The 19681-nt window shown below is 34.0% G+C and overlaps 2 protein-coding genes across 4 annotated transcripts; one reads left to right on the top strand and one right to left on the bottom strand.

The window, feature by feature from the left end:
* Window positions 1–896: 896 nt before the first annotated feature.
* LOC145604862 (uncharacterized) lies at window positions 897–7584 on the top strand. Of its 2 annotated transcripts, none has more exons than XM_081660837.1 (9): window positions 897–1164; window positions 1260–1415; window positions 4497–4548; window positions 4621–4672; window positions 5874–5969; window positions 6282–6335; window positions 6417–6482; window positions 7152–7230; window positions 7317–7584. In XM_081660837.1, exons 1-9 carry the CDS (start codon window positions 1099–1101, stop codon window positions 7392–7394), a joined length of 699 nt encoding a protein of 232 aa, XP_081516963.1. In that variant the 5' UTR covers window positions 897–1098; the 3' UTR covers window positions 7395–7584. The 2 variants fall into 2 exon arrangements, with proteins under 2 accessions (XP_081516963.1, XP_081516964.1); XM_081660838.1 differs by having other exon boundaries at window positions 899–1164; window positions 4497–4542.
* A 401-nt stretch (window positions 7585–7985) lies between these two features.
* On the bottom strand, window positions 7986–19248 carry LOC145605000 (SAC3 family protein C-like). 2 transcript variants are annotated; one of them, XM_081661005.1, is made up of 9 exons: window positions 18929–19245; window positions 18120–18220; window positions 16879–17100; window positions 14695–14919; window positions 14506–14591; window positions 14298–14394; window positions 10308–10400; window positions 10069–10223; window positions 7986–8349 (listed from the first exon to the last, which is right to left on the bottom strand). In XM_081661005.1, exons 1-9 carry the CDS (start codon window positions 19185–19187, stop codon window positions 8322–8324), a joined length of 1266 nt encoding a protein of 421 aa, XP_081517131.1. In that variant the 5' UTR covers window positions 19188–19245; the 3' UTR covers window positions 7986–8321. The 2 variants fall into 2 exon arrangements, with proteins under 2 accessions (XP_081517131.1, XP_081517130.1); XM_081661004.1 differs by lacking the exon at window positions 7986–8349 and adding an exon at window positions 8882–9523 and having other exon boundaries at window positions 18929–19248.
* Between the last annotated feature and the right edge of the window lie 433 nt (window positions 19249–19681).

Genomic DNA, 19681 nt, shown 5'->3' with positions numbered 1-19681 from the left:
TAAAAATCCGATGATATGTATCGCACACCACATAAGCAAAAGTATTATTTCGACTAATGAAAATTTAGATTTATATTTTAATTTAGAATTAAAATTTTCATTCGCCACCTAAGAAAAAAATTAACAATGAAATTTGAGAATTGAAAAACAAAAAATAGTAATTTAAGATTTAAATTATGAAAATAAACAAAAAATATCTTTTATATTATCTATTAAATTAGGATTTAAATTATTTTAAAAAATAATTAGATAAATATATGTTGATTTAATGATGTTATCTAACTATCTGATGAATGAGATAATATTTATTTTAATTTATAATTTCAAGTTGAATAAGAATAATTTTAAAACTTAACAACATATTTTACCTTAAATTAAAGTAATGTTAAAATAATAGAATAGAATATAAAAACAAAAAAATAAAATTAAAATGTTTTTTTTGATGCAGAATAAAATTAAAATGTTAGATATTGAGAACACAAACTTTTAAATAAAACGGATGTTCAGTAAATTACTGAACATCCGTTATAAAGTGACAATAAAATGCGCAAAAGTTACACTAAAACGCACAAAAGTTACTCTGACATATATAAGAGTTATTTATGTTTCATTGATAAATTTGACAAAAGTGACACTAAATTTGACAAAAGTGGCACTAAATTTAACAAAAGTGAACCCGATGTACAATAAATTATTGAAAACTGGGTGTATACAAAAGTGATTGTATTAAGAAATTACAAAAAAATATACAAAATGAAATATTAAAAACCGTACATCAAACGGGTTTTTATATTTACTAGTATACTACGTATTTTTTTTTGACAAATATATCTACTAGTATAAAAATAAAAAAAGCCCTCTATACTTAATTAATAAAAGCCTTGGGATCACTTTAGAGAACTCAAAAAAAAAAACTTTATCTTCCATGTATTGAAGGCCACTGTATAGAATTTCTTTTTTTCTTTTTTTTTTTTAAGGATTGTGATTTATCCATATACTCGAAGGAAAATCATCGTTTTTGACTTTTTGTAAATCAATCTTGTTGCTCAAAAAAAAAAAAAAAAAAAAAAAAAAAAATCAATTTCCTTATCCAGTTCCATGTCAATGTCATTCTCAGTGAACAAAATCTGCTGTAATTCATTGTGGCCCTCACCTCACAATAAGGTATTTTACTCATCTCTGTTTCTATGAGAATCCCATTTCCTTATTTTTATTTATTATTTGTTTATGGAAATGTTGAAATTCTGTTTGAATTGTAGAACAATTGGGATGTGTGCAAAAAAACTAGCAATGTGATAATTCAGAGTCACTGGGTTATAAATTCATCAATACCCCATCTCAAGCCTAATAACAATTTTTCTTGGAATTATCATCACCATTTTACACTCCATTCATTTAATAACGGTGGTACTACGGTGAGTTCTTGCCTCGAAATAATATTTGTATGTATCATTTTTATAAAATTGTGGTAATTCATGGTGATGTGATTGGATTTTTAGTTTAGTTGAATGTCATTATGATATACATGTATTAATAAATAAAAATAGTTTAATTGTCACAAGCCTCGATAAGAGGAGGGTTACGATAGGCCTGTGATAGCCAGTCTAAAACTTTGTCATATCGCTTGACTTGAGCTTTAATGATTGAGACTTGAGAGTAGTACTAGGATGGGTGACCTCCTGGGAAACCCCATATTGGTTTAGGTAGCCGACCCCACTTATAAGATTAAGGCGTTTAAGAAGAAGTTCTTCCAAAACCCTTAATTGTGATATTGTGTATGGTTTATTTTTGTTTGGAGATTTACAGCAGCTAAGCATAACACCCCATGTAGTACTTCAAAGCGAATTTGTTGTGCAAAGAGTGTGTTATGACTCGTGGCTGCCTGCTCGGCAGGGGACGGCTCCTCAATTGTGAGTCATTGCCTTTTCCTGATCCAAGAAATATGTTTTGGCTTTTGGGTGGCCCTATTTCTTGTGTTGCGATGAAATTTTTGTTGATGGAAGAGTTGAAGACTAGTGTTATGCACAAGTATTGATAAAGAGGTGAATTTGGAACCATCTTTATTAGCTGAGCTAGCTGACATTAGAAACTATAAGGGTGAATGAGTACTTGGAGTGGAAGTTTGCATTTGTGTAACCATGATGTCCTTTCTTCTGGTTAGTTTGGATGTTTCATTGTCTAATTTTTGCCGTTTATTAGTTTAGAGTGAAACTTCAGTGTTGCATTTCTAGGATTAGGAATTACACATACTTGGAATTTATGAAAAATAACTTTATTTTAATGCAGAAATTGTTTACTAAGTGAAGATTAGCTTCGCAATTCTTCTAACTTTAGCTTGCGAGTCCGTTCTTAAAAACTAAAAATATAACTGCTGAACCAGCCATCTTTGAGCTACCAAAAGTGAGCTTGAGAAAGTTACTTGGGTAAATGGTATTTGCCATTCTTCTCGCTGCTATTCTGTTTAGTGAACTTATTAATTCTGATGAAAACTTATTTAGCCTGAACTCATGCAAACAATCAAACTTGTTTGAACTTATTCCAATGACAAAATTTGATTAACTTATTAGATCGCATCAGAATTTTTTTCTGAAGTTATTTAACTTTATTAAGCTTATTAGTACTTGTTTGAACTCATAAGACCTTCTTTGGTTATAAGAAATATAATACATTAATAGATGAAAATTGATTATTCAGAAAGAGGACAGACTGTCCTTAATCAATGTTTCAGATTACAGATCATGCCAGTTTCTTCAAACTTCCCCAATTGAATGACTATTTAATTGCCTCAGTGGGCTCAGTCAGTCATAGTCCATAGAGACCCTAGATAAGCTATTATGTCTCACACAGAGTATAAAAAGTGTGCCTTGGCACACTTAGGTGCTAGGCGATTCGGGTAGAACGTTTTTTTTTTTTTTTTTTGGCTATAGGCAAGGCGCACTTGAGTCACCCACAAGAGTTGCACTTCAGTCATTTTTTATTCACACTGAAGTGCACCTGGTACAGGCCGCGCAGGACCGTAATTGCTTTAGTGCTCCTTGAGCTTTATTATAAATTGGTCTCACACCAACTCAAAAGATAAAGCTCAAATAAAGATACATGAATTTTGTCCCCACCAAATACACCAAAATGTTGTCACAACAGCATCGCGCCCACCACAATTTATCCTTGTCCACCTCAGACTGCATAAAACAAAATTATAGCCAATCGACCATCAGGAAAGGGAAATTTATGACTATTGATACAAGACAAACAAACTTTCCCAAAGGTGACTTGCCATTTCATAATTTATGGAAGAGAAGTGAAGATGACACAGTAGCTTATTTAGAATTTGTTCTAGTGATTTGTAAAAAAAGAAGTCATCAACTTGCTGGACAGTTTCCTCTCATTTCTTTTTGAAGTAGAAACTCTTGATTTTAGCAATTTTTCAGTTGTATCTCTATCAGATTAAATAAGTAAACGGGTGAATGTAAAGACTCCAAGGATTTGGTTATTTGCTTCATCAATGAGATTGAAATTTTAATCAACAACAACATTAGAACCTTAGTCTCAATGATGGAGTTGGCTGACCACCAATTGATGATTCAATGCCTCCTATATTAGCATGAGGTACATATGTGCATACAATAATTACTATCTCTAGTTACACACATTAACCATTTTCTCATTGACATATCACTCTTTTAATATACCTGAATCATATCCTTTGCTAGCCGATAGTTGTGATAATACCAATTGTTCCTAGTTTTATCAAGTTTACCACGGCTTATATTTTCAAGGTGAAACAACTTTGGTTCTTTACTTCTATATTCTATCTACTAAGTAACAACAACAATCCCAAAGACTTAGTTGGCTACACAAATCAAAATTTGAGACGTCAACTAAGTTTTCTCTTGTTTTCAAAAAAAAAAAAAAAAAAAAAACTAAGTTTTCTCTTTCTCCATGCCCTTTATAATAAGTGTTACAATGTATATGCTTTTTTAAGCCCAATTTTTATATATCATACCTATCTCCTTCAATCCAAGTCTTCTTTAATCTCCTTCTAAGATTCTTGTGAGTTTTGATCTCAACTCTTCACTTTGTTTATTGTTGCACCTTCTTGTGATCCCAATTGGTTCTCCCTTGTTCAATCCTCAATGTCCAACTCCAACTTTCATTCAAATATCTTGAATCCTAATTCTATCCCTTGAGGTATTCCTTGCTGACTTGCTTTTATCATGAGGAGGAATGAATACTATGATGGCCACCTCATATGTTACTCAGATCTACGTTGGCATACTCTTGCCATATTCATGGTATACCAATGTCAGACATGGGTGTGGTCCTTCAAAATTAGACCAAACCTATGAAAATGAGATGTATCTGTGTCGGAACTTGGATGCTATATCAGAGGTCAACACTTTTGGCACTTTTGAGTAATACGGATTATTTCTGCATTTACTTCGGCACGAACTTGTATCTTAAGTAATTGGCTGATGCATTGTCATTCTTTTTCTTAGGCACATGGCTTATCAGACTCTCAAAATTATTCAGCAGAACCTAAAGGTACTAGTAAGTATTTTGATTTTATATCTATTCTTTTTGGGAACTTTTGATTTACTACCATCAATTTTAATTTTTCAGGCTCAATGGAAGGGACTGATGGTCGACAAGAAAGATCACTTTCAGCCACCAAGTACTGTAGTTACTTGCATTAGAAGTATTATCTGTCAATAGTAAGGTTTAACTTCTGATAAAGTAATTTGATAGGTGTAGTTTAATACCATGCTAGTATAGATCATAGACACTATCCGTGCATGTAACAAGTAACTGACTACTAGTGCTGTGGTATTGCTCACTTGCTCTTTTTGAAGCTGCCCATTATAGTTCAACCTAGACAAAAAAATTGTGAACAAAATTTGTTAGAAAGTGAAAGTTCTATTTGTTCAGGAGTCCTCCAACATCGTGTTTCTTATGTTACCATTTTCTATTGATTTTTTTTTTCTCCAACATTTAATTTGATTCCCTCCATTCAGATAATCATCTATATAGACTCTTTTAACTAGAATGACCATTAAATCCAAATGAAGTATATATTTGCTTTGATGAGAAACCATAGCATCCTGAGGTATTCAGTGTTGTGCTGTGACCTGTGAGTAAATTTACAAGGAGGTATGAAAGGTAATCATAAGATTTATGACATCAATTGCTATAAGTAGCTGACTTCCGTGCATATGCATAAATATGGTTGATATAGGAAGAATTCACTCGGCCTAAAATTTGTTACTTCTATGTAGCTATGAGGTGTGAGTGGAAGTCTTGAGTCTGTCAAGAAATGATATGAAGTCTGAATATCCTTGCATTAGTGCATCTGATTCTATCAGCTATAGATTCTGTGGTGTAGCTAGGTATAATGGTTGTTCTTGTGAACAGAGGAACTGAAGCATGCTCCAGTGCAGTGATCGAATGAATCTGTTTATGCTTTCCTTTTATACTTCTAAATATTAGAAGTGAGTTTGTTACTGTTATGCACCATATTAGTAGTGAGTTTGTTACTGTTATGCACAATTTGTTACTTAATGTACGCACTTCAATTCCATTTTTCTTGATTCTCACATACTGTGTATTTAAAGTACATATTTGTAGGAGAGGATAAGAGAGAGAAGAGGGAAGAGGAAGATATTCCTTCCATTTTCTTTTCAACTTTGGAAGGGTTTTGTTCACTAATGAGGGAGAGAAAATAGAACACTCCTATTCCTTTCTCTTCCATTATCCAGTCTCCAACATCACTAGAGAAAAATTATTCCCTACTCTCCTTCTCTCCAAATTCTCTCATCTGAACAAACTACTGTAGGATAACTTTTTCGTTGATTGCTAATTATTGTGCAACTTGACAGAATATTGGAGCAGTTGAAAAGATATGGAGCTTCTGGAGTACTGTCATATGGTCTACTGAACACAGCCTATTACCTTACTACCTTTCTCTTGGTGTGGTGAGTAACTAGAAAATAAAAGTGTTGAGTCTGTTACACTCTCAGGGGATTTGTGTATTTCTGGACCTGCAGATTTCCTATCAACACAGGGCACATACTGGGTGGTGGTGGTCAAAGTTGGTTCCTTAATTGTAGCATCCCTGCTTATTTGTTTCCTGTTCTTGGAAAAGTGTCCCCTTGAGAGATGATGCAATATTGTTTTTTTAGGGTGTGGAAAAAAAAAAGGAAGGGGGTGGGGGGTGGTGGGGGGCACTGAGTGCAGTTTGTTGTGTTATGCAATTGCTTACATTGAATTTCCACCTGTTGCTTCAGGTTCTATTTTGCTCCAGCACCTGGGAAAATGGGTTATCTTGCTGCTGTTTCAAGGTAACTGTGTGTTATACCAATAATGTTTCATTCCGATCAAGTTATTCTTTTCTAAAGTCATTTTACATATATTGGATGCAGATTTCTAAAAGTAATGGCCATGGTTTGGGCAGGAAGCCAAGTCACTAAGCTCATAAGAGCAGCAGGGTAAGCTATCAATTCTACCGCTATATGATTAGCTACGAACTAGTAGGTTAGGTTGCTAAGAAGAACTTTAATTATAGTAATACAGCTTTATAAATGGGACAAATAAATACTTAATAAACTGCTGCTATTAATATTCCCTTTCACTGACAACTTCCCAAGTAGTTGCTTGGTCCATTTAGTAAAGCTAAACACTCTTTCCATTTCCCTTTCTCCAAAACTCATATTATTTGTGAACTAAAGCAGGATCTCAGTTTCCATCACTCTATGTTCTTCTGGTAGAATTGACGGTAATTTGGTAACTAGAATGATAGTGATTAGGGATCAGACTGGAAAGAAGGGATATAAAAGGTTCAAAGGCTAAATTATGTTGTGTTTCTAACGTTGTAGAAGTAAAGAGAATTGACAACCTTATAAGCCTAGGGAGTTGATCCTTTCATAGCCAGTTGATTTAAGTGATCTAAAGTCTTCTCTTAACTAAAAAGGAGAAGTATAGATAAGATGTGATGTGAGTGTTGGACCATTGTGTGTTCTCTGTATGGGTGCATTGGTTTGCAATTTATGCCCATTGCATATGTTTTTAATGCATGCCTGGATATCAAGATATTCCATACGCTACACAATTGCCCCTTTTACATGTGAATTTATCTGACATTATTTACTTGATTACAGTGCCCTTGCCCTTGCACCACTTGTAGATAGGGGATTGTCATGGTTTACAGTCAGATACAAATTTGAGTCACGGGGAAAGGTTAGTATACTTATCACTAAATTATATTGTGTCTTCTATGTTGGCTGCTTAAATTACTGAACTCGTATTTTTGTAAATTTCTGCAGGCTTTCTTCACAGTTGTTGCATTTTGTTTCAGTTCAGCTTTAATCATGTTTGTAGCCGTCACTCTGCTTTCAGCATGACATATCTCTGCTTTCATCTTTGCTGAATCAAAAAGAGATTTCATCTTTTCTTTGTAAAATGGATATCTATATTCAACTTGTAAAGAATTTTACCAATTGTAATTGAGTTGATAACCTCCCAGTGATTTTGTTATTCTCTTCCTTTTGTTGGAGTAAAATGACTCACGTCTGAGATATGAACTGGTTTCCAGGTATACTGTCTGAACTTATGCTGTCATGCTGAGTAGTTTACAAAAGCTAGTTACGATGATACTATCTTTTGAGGCACTCATATTTGGAGTCATGCAACTCAGTTTGCTTTATACTACCTCCTTTCCACCCATAATATGTCATCTTAGGTAATATTTTGACCCAAACACAGTACAGCTCTGGCTAGTTAGCTCTCAATTCTTAATTCAAAAAGACAGTTGTGATATAAAATTAAAATTCCTTCTCCTAATAATGAGTTCGGCTATTTGTCATGCTAATTAAATGTTCATCTTACCTTCAATTCCTTTTGATCAGAAGTATCTAGCAGGAACAGAACACTGCCTGTAGAAGTTAAAGATGCATAAATTAACATGTAACAAACCAAAGAAATCCTCCCTTTATGAATACCCTGACATTCGATTAAGAAAGAAAGAATAACATGTCTTTTACAAATTCGGACTTTGCTTGTCTTTCGTAGTAGATGGAAAGATTAGAAGAATGAATGCCAGTTCGACGATGTTGGACCTCCCCTACAAGAATTGTTTGTCCCTCCCTTCTATAATAACTTAATACTAATTTGAAAGTTTTGAAAAAGTATCCAACATTCCATCAAGATGAGTTTCTTTGGTAATGTAATTGGGTTTAGAGCATCCTCATTGCTGATTTTGCCCAAAATTTATCTCTCCTTTCCTTCTTCCTCCACCTTACTTTCCAATAGCATTATTATCTACTCTTACATCACTTTTCAATCGAAATACTTGCATCCCTGCAATAGTAGACAAGGTATTAGACTTGGGCGTTATATGGGTGATAACTTTTCAACATAAAAAAAGAAACATCACCCAAGAACGAGATTACGAAGTACTCCCTCAATTCCCAAAAGTTCAACTTTTCAATTGTAGACTCTTGTTTTCGGGAATGTGGAATGCATGGAAAGAGTGAATGAGCGTAAGGAATGAATTAAGTAAAAGAGACAAGGTAAAAAGGTAGGTGTATAACAAAAGAGTGGATAAAGCAAGTGAAAGATTATAAAATGCCGTAAACAATGTGGGGTATGAGGGTAAGATTGTAATAGGGGTTTTTCATTATAAGACTAAAGTAGAAGTTAGTTGAACTTTTTGTAACGAATCAAATTGAAAAACGGGATAAAGTTTCAAGAATGGAAGTAGTATAAGATACCAAATTACCAAATATCACAAGTCCTTTAGCACATTATTGGAATAGGTCTCCTCAAAAGTAGGAGTATGCACAGAAACGACTACTTCAAGTCCCACCATTTTTGGGCTTCAGTAGCACGGAAACTTCACGGAAACACGAAGACCTCGGGTACTAGAAGTTTCCGTGCTTCCTTCGATGAAAAGGTAGTCAACGAGACTGATCATTCACTTCATCGATAGTTCGATACTCATAAGTTTCCAAATAATCATTCAATAGGAAAAAATTAGTGACATATTTATGTAGTACTAAAGATAGGATTGGGCATAAAAAGGAAAAAAAAAAAAAGTACATCATGTATTCATATAACATGTTAGTGAGGGTAAAAAAAAAAAACAAAAAGCAAAAACCTAACACAATTGACCTTCATTTTGAAGTGAGGGTAGCTTAAGAGAGAGTAAAAGAGGTCATAATTTCACAGGGTATCAGATGGTTTATTGCTTAACATATAGCAATATGATTGATTGATTGATTTATTATTACCTTTACAACAAATTAGCAATAAAACTGTGCCATTTATTGGCATCCCAAAGCGAACTTCATTTGCAATAGCACAACAACAGGAAAAGCCTAAATAACATGTACTTTCTACAAGCAAATAGGATGTGGGACAAATATGCCTGTGTGGCCAGCAACAGTATAAGATTTACATCCTCATTCTACAACAGCAACCCAGTTTAAATCCTGCTGAAGCAGGTTCTGGAAAGCATATATTGTTATTGTCCCTGTAAAATCAATATAATTAATTTCACACTGACATCTTTTGCAAGCAGAATTTTCCAGTCACAGAATCACCTCATTCTTTGTATTTTACCACACATTGACATCAGATACAGGCTTACTTCAAGTTGGCCACTTTTCCCGAAAATATAAGATTAGCACATAGGGATGCATAACTTATGTCAACAAAGCCTATTACCTAGTGTCAAAAGTCCAATTTTTTCTTCTGAGAAATAACAATGGGAGTACTAGACAGTATTAAAAGTAAATATGCAGTATTATGGATTCAAGGTGAGTGAACAGTAGAGGTATGTGTGTGATACCCCCCCCCCCCCCCCCCCCCCCCGCCTCTTCCCCCCCAAGGCCCCAGTCACATCCTCCTCCTCCTCCTCATCTTTGGGAGGTTGCTGAAGGAGAAGAGAGGAATTCAAACCTTGTGCTTAACTGAAGATTCTTATAAAATTAATGTATAAGAAACAACCATCATCTGAACAGCTCAATATGAAAACATGGCATTGAAATGATAAAAGTAAATGGCAGAGAAACTCACTTCTCCAGTAGCTCCAACCACGGGAAAAGATTGCACTGAAATCCTCCCTTGGGATGGGAAAATCCAGTTTGCTTGGTGGGTAAGACCTTATTCCCCATATCATCTCGGGAAGTCTGCAGGCCACAAGCATTGCAGAAGGTTTCCAAATCCGATTCCTGACAAATCCAAATTTCGGTGTTACTTATTATAACGTACAACTAAAATTTTTAAATAAACAAAAGATATTTACCAAATTATACCTTAATCATCAGGATTTTTGAAAGAGATGTTAATGGATAAGGATGAAGCTTGTAGCCACTGGAATTAATACACGCTACAGCAAGTGCCCTAACCTTAAAACAAAGTGAAATAAACTCAATATAAGAAAGATAATGAAGTTTTTACGAAGAAAAGGAGCTTAAAAGCAGCATATACCAAATCTCTTTTGTTTGAACTCTTAGTTTAATAATAGCTACCCACCTTAGCACTTAATATACATCTTATCAAATAACATTTGGAATAATTTTGTTGAAGAAACAAATAGATTTAACTGGTCCCTCACAAAGGATTCAGGCTATCAAACGTTGATCTCTATAAGAAGTTTGGATTATCAAGGTTAAGGAATCATATTGATATTATTGGAACTAGGAAGTGTTGGAACTTTGGAAGCACTGATATTAATAAATCGAGAAACAATAGTAATATTACATGCACTAGTTTTGGAGACAACAGGATATTTTTATAACATTTGCTGGTTTGGAGAAAAAAAAAACACATCCTTCAGAATCGATATGCATCCTCATGCGAAACTAAGTACCAGTTTATTAAATACCTAGATTTTCTACCTGTGAGATCTACAAACCTAAGGTTAATAGGTTGTGAGAAATAAGCATTCAGAACAGCTAAATTATAAGGACCAATTAGGAGCTTTAAACTGCATATAGTGGAACTGTCCTTTGGAGTAGTTGGAAGAAAATTAGAAGCCATTGTTGAAAATGGCAACCTGTCTTAAACCTAAGGGCCAGTAAATGGAAATGGAAATTAAAAATTAAGAAAGAAAAAGACAAAGCAATAATCCTTTTTTTTTTTGAACAATTTTCACTTTATAGAGATCAAGCAAAAGAGAGGTATAATTAGTGTATGCATGAAGCCTAAAGCAATAGAATCAAGCATTGTATTGAATTAAGAAGAAAAAAATGTAATATCTGGAAAAAAATTCCCAATAAAGCTAACAATTTCCAGCTTAAGATAACTGACCAAAACCCTAATGAGAGACGAGGATAATAGAGAGGGAAAAAAACATAAAGGTCACAATATACGTGGTATACCATATGTTTTCTTTAAGACTATGATTGATCTGGAAGGAGTAATTATTACAAACAGAAACAATTGCAAAGCCATATTTTCCCAAAAGGTTGAGATCAGCATAAACTAGAGTCTAGCCCATGAGGTTATCTACAGAGATCCTTTTCCTCCATTTACTTCTATTTAATGCAAAAAGCTCTTGCAAACCTTCTTCATATCATATTTAACTCGCATTATCCAAGTCATCTTTGGCCTCCTCGAATTTCTTTTGAAATCTCCATTATTCCAACCCTCCACCTTCCTTAATGGTGCATTTGCTGATTGTTGACTTAACTGTCCAAATAAATGTAGGCGGTTTTCCTTTATATTATCCAAAACATCTGCAACTTCAACTTTCCTAGGAATATCTATATTCATAATTTAATCCCTTAAGGTGTTCCCACACAACAATGTTTGCTACACTCATCTTCATAATATGATCCTTTATCAAATGCCCAACCATTTTATAAAGTTGGTCCAAGTGTCGTTTGACGTCTTATACAATTTTCCTATTAAACATAAATTCTAGCTAGGATCACACAATAGCCCATCTGCTTTAAGCCATCTAGACTTGATTAACATCTTCATTTCTTTGTAAAGTTAATTTGACGTACTTGATACATTCACTAACAAGTACTCAACTTTTTACCCTCTTTATTTATTTTATTTTTATTTTTTCCCTGAAAGTCATATGATAGAAAAGAAAATTTAACAAACACATATCATATTGGTTTAAACAAAACTTATCTTCAATAAAGCTACGATCATTATATATTTGATAATTCTTCATGTACCCTTTCTATTGCAGTTTTAAGTTAAGTTTTGGTTTAAATAACTAAATATAAAGGGAAATTTGACATTCTTCTTTAACCAAATAAACCCGTCAACGAATCAATTTGTAGTATACTACGGAAAAACAACTAGACTTACCATAATTCCATAAGGGAGACTAATAGAAGCTAAAACACATAAGTTGAATATATAAGAGGAAAATTTGTTAGAAAAAACCTTTTAAAACAACTTATTTGTTAGGAAAACCTTATAAAAAAATTTTGGCAATTGAAAACTTGATTGTAAATTTTATTTTTCGAAGACATTAAGGACCTCTAATTCACTTAATTAATCTCTAATTTCTTCCAATTACCCTATAACTCTTACTTAACTATTTAATAATTAAAATAATTTATATTAAATAATTAAAAAAAATAACAAACAAAAACCTCCACCACCACCCGACCCCCTCCCTTTCCCTCTCTCGTGGCAGCAGACCTTCTTCTCCGTCCGAGCTGTCGCTCCACCACCGGCCGACCCCTCTCCCTTTCCCCCCTTAATCCCGCTGAGACAACCTACCCCCATTTCAAAATTACAAACCCAGAAATTCGAAACAATCAGAACTTAAAATAAAAAAATATACAATAAAGCAAAATTACCCCAGTTATGATAAAGGTGGCAACAATGGCGGAAAGAGAAAGCCAAGCAAGGAAGAATAGAGCATTTTTAATTTCAATAAGGATATAAAGGAAACTCCAAACCAATTATAATCAGAAAGATTAGAATGAAAATGGAAGTTCTTGGGATTGAAATTTTAAAATGTAATTATGTAATAGTGTGTAGTTGCATCTGCAAAGGAAGAGTAGGAGATGACAATCATCACTTTTACAGTTTTTCTCTCTCTTTAATTTCCCTGGTTTTTGGCTTTTTTGGTTGTTTTTGTTCCTGGGTATTTTGTTTTCTGGAAAATTGATGCTGGTTTTGAGTAGGGTTGTCGGTTGTCGTGTTAGAGTTCAGGTGGGTTATCACGGCGAGGGTAAAGGGTTAAGGGAGTGAGGTCGGCTCGGTGGTGGAGGTGGGTCGCCGAGGGTGGGAGGGTTCTAGGCGGCTGCTCGGATGGGGGAGGGGGGCTGCTACCTCGGGAAGGGGTGGTTGACTGGTGGTGGGGGTGGTGTTTTTTTTTATAATATATAAATTAATTTAACTATTAAATAGTTAAGTGAGAGTTACGGGTAAATAATGGGAAATTAGAGGTTAATTGAGTGAAATAGAGGTCTTGGTTGTCTTCAACAAAAAAAACTTACAATCACATTTTCAATTGCCAAAAATTTTTTATAAGGTTTTTCCTGACAAAAAAGTTGCTTTAAATGGTTTTTCTAACAAATTTTCCAATATAAAACACAAAATAAAAAAAATAAAAAAAATGACTACTTCTAGGCTTCCAACCTAAGATGACAAATGTACCAAAACCCTGAAGAAAAGAGGGGGAGAGAGACAGGAGATGAAGGAAGTGTGTTCGAACTTCTAACGTACCATTTGGAATGCAATAATGTATAACCATCCTTTCAATAATGTATAAGCACATAATTCCATCTGAGTTACTATTTAGGGCATGCTTGGATTGGGGGTAAAACATTAAGGGGGTAATAAAAGTCAAACTTGAAAAAACAAAAGTAATTAGAGGTATTGTTGTAGGAAACATGGTGCTTACAAATGAAATAAACTAGTTGTGCCATGAGGAAAAGAGAGAGATGGAGGAATTATTACTCTCATAATGAGGGTAATAGTTACCCACCCTCCCCCTAGTGTAACTATTACTCCCAAAATGAGGGTATTGATTCCTCTTTCTTCACCTCAAACCATACCATCACTACATAATCTTCTTACACTCACACCGTCACTATCTCCTTCTTCCCTATTTTCACAATCATTTTGCTTAGTTTGACTTTTATTACCCCCTTAATGTATTACACCCAATCCAAGCATGCCCTTACAGAGCCATTTTGGAAAATGTTTATATACATTAAATATTACCTAAGCTATCTTAAATATTGTTTAATAATATTGGAAAATAGTGCCACATTGAAAATCGTTTATTGGATAACCAAGGTAAAAGATCTTATCAAAGTACCAACCTCTATGATGTAAGGCTCAATGATGCAGAACTGTAGGTTAGTTGCCTCTGATGCTACAGTGTGAAAGAAACGCCAAAAATTGCCCATCCGAAAAGACCTAGCAAGAAAGGGGTTACAATAGAAGTATATAATGAGACAGTGACCTTATAAAAAATTGTCCATTGGTATAAACAACAAGTCATATGTTAGCATGGCAAAAAGTAAGTACCTTAACACTGTTCGCGCAAAGCACATCTCCTTTGAGCTAACAATATCTGAAGATAGACGAGAAAACCACAAAGATAGAGACTCGCCCTACAGAAAAAATCAGCTGTATTAAGAGTCAGTATAATAAACCAAAGCAGAAAACCGTGACAATCAAAATCATAGCAAAAGTAGCATCAAAGAAGAGAGCAACCGTTGAATGGCTATGAGTTTCAAGATGAAGAAGGACATATAAAGAACGATATTCAGCTTCATTGTCAAAAACAGAATCTGAAGTGCGGTTGATATCATATAGGTTATATAGTGATCCAAGGCACTTTGTGAGCTGCTCCATATTAAGATGATGTATTGAAGATAAAGTGGTGCTGTCACCCTCACATCTTCTAAGCTTGTAGTGGGAGGTGACATGAAACCTAATCTGCATTATTCAAGAACAATGTAACACGATAGTCAGAGCATCATATTAGCTACCAACTTCAGACAAGAGTCTACACCAAAGTGCAAAACAAGTAGTCCAAGCCTAAAAAAGCGGCACAGTAGCAAATAATAATAAATACTGGCCCTGAGGCAACTAGGGTACAGCAAAACATGGTAACCCATTATTTCCTAATTTGTTGAATGGCCAGTCGGCCTCCTTGCTCCAAGGTTAGAAGTGAAGAAGACCTTGAAGGTCAGCTAATTAATGATAAGTTGAATTTAAATTTCTGGATCTGGCCGATCTACTATGGTTCTTCAGCTGAACTCATGACACTTTCAGGTTAGGGCATACTTGGGCGATAGATGGCACTTGAATTTAACAAAACTCACTTCAATACTTTTTCTCCACCAGATTTCTATGTGAAGGTTAATCCTTCAGTCAAATTGCATGGCCTGTATCCATGAATTCCGTTACGGTATAGTGTGTAGTCTGTGTACAATGAGTTTACTTTGCTTTAGCTTCAAATCTCTGGTTACTGATATGTTATTTTTCAGTCTTTTAGCAGGTTAGTTTGCATTTAAAAAAAAAAATAAAAACAAACAAAAAAAGACCTTTTGAACAATATAAGAGACCAAAACATTCTAAAATTAGCAATATGGAACAACTCTGTAATAAACTGATCTTTACTGCTAACTTACTCACGCAAATAACAGTAAAAATACAGAGAAAGATTGGTTCTTTGATTAAACTAGATAATCTGATTTTTGTAAATTGCTTGAATAAGAAGAAATAATAAAGATGGAAGCTTGAATATTGCTAGAAAAAATGGCTATTATTCTCACAACAGCTTGAGTCTATCACTCTCTAACAATGGCTTTAGTCCATGACTCTCTAAGGTTTCCCTTCAATAGAAATTTCTGCCTACCATTTTCTTTCCCCTCCCTCTCTATTTATACTAAGGACTATTAACCTAGTGAACTAATATTACTAGTATACCCATACTACCCCTCCTTAGGTTAGTCTATTACAAATTCCTTTATTAATGAACTTGCCAATATTTTTACAGGGTTCCCAAAACAGGGAATATAATGTTTAACAAGTTTAGCCATATATACCCAGCTCAACAACTTCGATTAAATGAAACACTAAACGCCAAAGATATTCTTTGCACATCAAGGTAGCATCAAAAGTCTCGATGTACATGGTATCCACTTTTACTAATGAACAATTTGGCGGTAAATATCAATGACACTACGAGCACATACATGAATTCAGTGACCTATTTAACATAAGACAACTAAAAGTGCAAAGTCCGCCACGAGTCTGAATTTAACGACCCCTTAAAAGTTTTTCATAGTGCTATATGATAGATATTGGTATAAATATGGAATTTTATGCAATCATTGACCAAACCAATATGAAAGGATATACATATACTGGATTTTATGCCGCTGGGTTGATAAGAGAAATACAAAGGTACTACTATATATCATAACCAAACAACATGTTCCCCAAACAATTAATCCAAGAGAAATTGGATACTCATGAGCAGAAACTAGACCAAAACATTGCTCCCAAAATTAATTGTTAAGGTTAAAGTTAGTACCAATCTTTCAAAGTATATTTCTCTGTCTCTGAGACCCTTAGGAAGTCCTCCACTCATTTGTTATGCTCGACTTCATTCAGAAGTCAACACCCACATATGGTGATGAATGCTATGTTTGAGCACTTAAGCAACAACCCTGAACTATACTAATGGTACCACAACAGTTTTGAGGCAAACAAGGAACAGTATAACTATGCTATTCACTCATATTGAGTAATACTATCCATTTAAGGGGAGCTCATAACATGAAGTTATTCAGGTATTCTAAGCTTTTCCTGATCTTCTTTACGCACAATCTATATGTGCAGTTCGCACTTAAAAACGAAGCATCAAAATGAACAAATATAGCATACCATTTTCTCGTACGTGCAGATCACTTTACCATTGTTGATATTCTGCATGCTGAGATCTTGCCTAATGGACCTTGTCCTATCAGAGATGAAATCATGAAGAACGGGAAAAGAATGTTCAGATGAATCCAACAACTTCATAAGGTAATCTAATGTGTCCTCCAAAACTGGCAGAGGGCGTATATCTGATGCTTGAACTTCCTTCATTGAGATAGTTCTGCAAAACTAGTGAGAGAAAACGGGGTTCATGCACAAAATGACTATAATGATAAGTTCATCGACTATATTCACAACTTAACAAGAGAAAATTTTAAACAGACAAAGAAATAAAAATTCATTTACCATATACAGATTCCTAAGGAAAAATAAAAATAAATTAAAAATGCCACTTTCCAGTTCTTGATACTCAAAACTTGAATACGACCTACTAGGCTACTTGTCCAAAGAAGAGACTCAAAAAATATTAAGTCAACCATATGCAGCCATAGGCGGATACCAAAAAAAAAATTAAAAAAGAGAGAGAGTTACACAGTACTCCCTCCATCCCATTATAAAATACGAAGTACAGGTTTTCTTTTTTAGGTGTTCCAAAATATGTGTTTGTTACTAATATTTCTATGTTTACCTAAAATAATTCTACCATAATACACCTTACTTTTTTACCTTTCCTATACAAGATGCCCCTACATTTTCACAAATATTTGTACCATGAATTATTTTTTACCCTATATCCAAAACTTCATTACATGTCATTATTTACTTTTTTTTTTTCCTTTTCCACAAAAAATAATCCTATTTTAAAAAATGTTATCCACTCCCTCTACTAGTCTACAACCCTTAATTAAAAATGTTATCCACTCCCTCTACTAGTCTACAACCCTTAATTTTCATGAAAAATGAATTATGGGACAAAGGGAGTAATAAGCATAGAGATAAAGCAATATATATCCCTTGCCTCAATAGTTGCATGGGACATTAACAAGGCTTGTTTACTTGTTCAAGTACAACAGATAGTGATTCACTAAACAAAAATAAATGTCCCATGTATCTAAGAAAGAGGTTGAATAATGTTTAAGTTAAGGATGAATAACCTTATATACTCATGTAAAATAATTAGAACTTTGGCATAAAATTACCGCTCCTTCAACAGAAATTCATGGCTCCACTATTGCAACAAATTCACAACTCAAAAAGACAATCAATTTCACTTGAACAACAAAAGACAAAAAGTTTTATAGGTTTACCTTTTTAACAGCAAGGATTGAGGAAGATTTCGACTGATTTCCATTCAATCTTTCAAATAAAGCTAGATCTCGAAGCTGCTCACGCTGGATTCTCTCCTTTTCTACACAAATCAAGCAAGAAACTTTAAATCACAAGCCCTTCCGTCTCATATAGAATCAAATTTATTAAATCACAACTTCACAAACTCTTCTGTTCATATAGAATCAAAATAGTTCAGTATTCCAACCGAAATCCAGTTCTCGCAACACTAGACAATCAGAAGGATTCTCATTGTTCTGAAAAATCTTTAATGCTAGTTTTTTGTTTTTTTTATTTTTTTTTAAATCATTGGATTTCCATATTATTTCATTGATGTAAATTCCTTTCAAAATTCAACAAACTATCAAGTATAACCCATAATAGGATTTTGTTTTTTTTTTTTAAAAAAAAAAAAAAAAAAAAAAAAAAAAAAAAAAAAAAAAAAAAAAAAAAAAACCATAATAGGATGTAGCACTCAATTCATCTCCTCTTAATCATAGTAATTCACATGCCAATGAAAATTAACAAACTTCATAAATAAATCATGAAAAACTCAAATATGAATTAAGAGTCTTAGAGAAACCCCAGATCAGAAAATAAGTACAATTCAGCACTTCATCGCTAAAACATGAAAAAAATTCAAATACGTAGTATAAATTTAGAGTCTTAGAGAAACCCCAGATCAAAAAATAAGTGCAATTCAGCAGAAATTTATCATAATCCTGTGACTAATTAATCAAAGCAATGAGAACAAAACCAGAAAAAAGAAAGGAAATTGTATAATATATACCTGGGCACATAAAAGGGCAAGTTCCAACAATACAGTGAGCAGTGGAATAATCAGTATCTTCTTCCAATGGAACTCTTTGCGGTCTGTTAGAGATGCGATTCCAATTGGGTTTTGGGCCCGAAGTTCTGGTGACATTGTTGCGATGTCTGGAATTAGAATTAGAGTATGAAGATGAAGATGAAGATGAAGATGATGATGATGAAGAAGAACGAGAAGATGAAGTTGCAGGATTTTGGGAGGGGTGATTATTTCTGTTCATTGTTAAGTTTTACAACAGTTTGCTTCTTTGTCCTCTGTTATTCCCAATTGATCAACAACTTCGTCTACTTCGTCAAGTAGACGATCTTTTTTCTTCTTGTCAAAAAAAAAAAAAAAAAAAAAAAAAAGACCTGGCAAATGGGTCATTCGGATGAGGTCTGGGTTGGGACACTTTCGGGACAGGTAGGGGTGTTAATGAGCCGAGCCTGCTCGTGAACTGTTTGATGCTCGGCTCGGTCAAAGCTCGGCTCGTACGGGCTCGACTTGAGTTCGGGTTCGGCTCGGTATCTTAACAAGCCAAGCCTGAGCCATCCATGGCTCGGCTCGAAAGCTCGTTAACAAGCTCGAACCTTTCTTTATATTAATATACTAGATGAAAGCCCGGGCGATGCACGGTTTTTTTTATATATAAATCTCAAGAAAATATATTTTTGAATTTTTTTTAATTATTTGATTTATTTTACAATCTAATAATTTCAGACAAAAAACACATAA

This window comes from Chenopodium album, chromosome 22, assembly GCF_948465745.1.
Source record: "Chenopodium album chromosome 22, dcCheAlbu1.1, whole genome shotgun sequence".
NCBI lineage: Eukaryota > Viridiplantae > Streptophyta > Magnoliopsida > Caryophyllales > Amaranthaceae > Chenopodium > Chenopodium album.
Note: the sequence above shows the minus strand (reverse complement) of the source record. Positions and strands in the feature narration are given on the sequence as shown.

What these genes read in the sequence shown, in the direction of transcription:
- LOC145604862 (XM_081660837.1), top strand. Translation starts at nt 1,099, where the DNA reads ATGTCAATGTCATTCTCAGTGAACAAAATCTGCTGTAATTCATTGTGG. An exon ending in AGATCACTTTCAGCCACCAA is followed by an intron (nt 4,673 to 5,873) that starts GTACTGTAGTTA and finishes GCAACTTGACAG; the next exon opens with AATATTGGAGCAGTTGAAAA. An exon ending in TATCTTGCTGCTGTTTCAAG is followed by an intron (nt 6,336 to 6,416) that starts GTAACTGTGTGT and finishes TATTGGATGCAG; the next exon opens with ATTTCTAAAAGTAATGGCCA.
- LOC145605000 (XM_081661004.1), bottom strand. Translation starts at nt 19,187, where the DNA reads ATGAACAGAAATAATCACCCCTCCCAAAATCCTGCAACTTCATCTTCT. An exon ending in TTGCCCTTTTATGTGCCCAG is followed by an intron (nt 18,221 to 18,928) that starts GTATATATTATA and finishes TGATTTGTGTAG; the next exon opens with AAAAGGAGAGAATCCAGCGT. An exon ending in TCTGCACGTACGAGAAAATG is followed by an intron (nt 14,920 to 16,878) that starts GTATGCTATATT and finishes TGAATAATGCAG; the next exon opens with ATTAGGTTTCATGTCACCTC.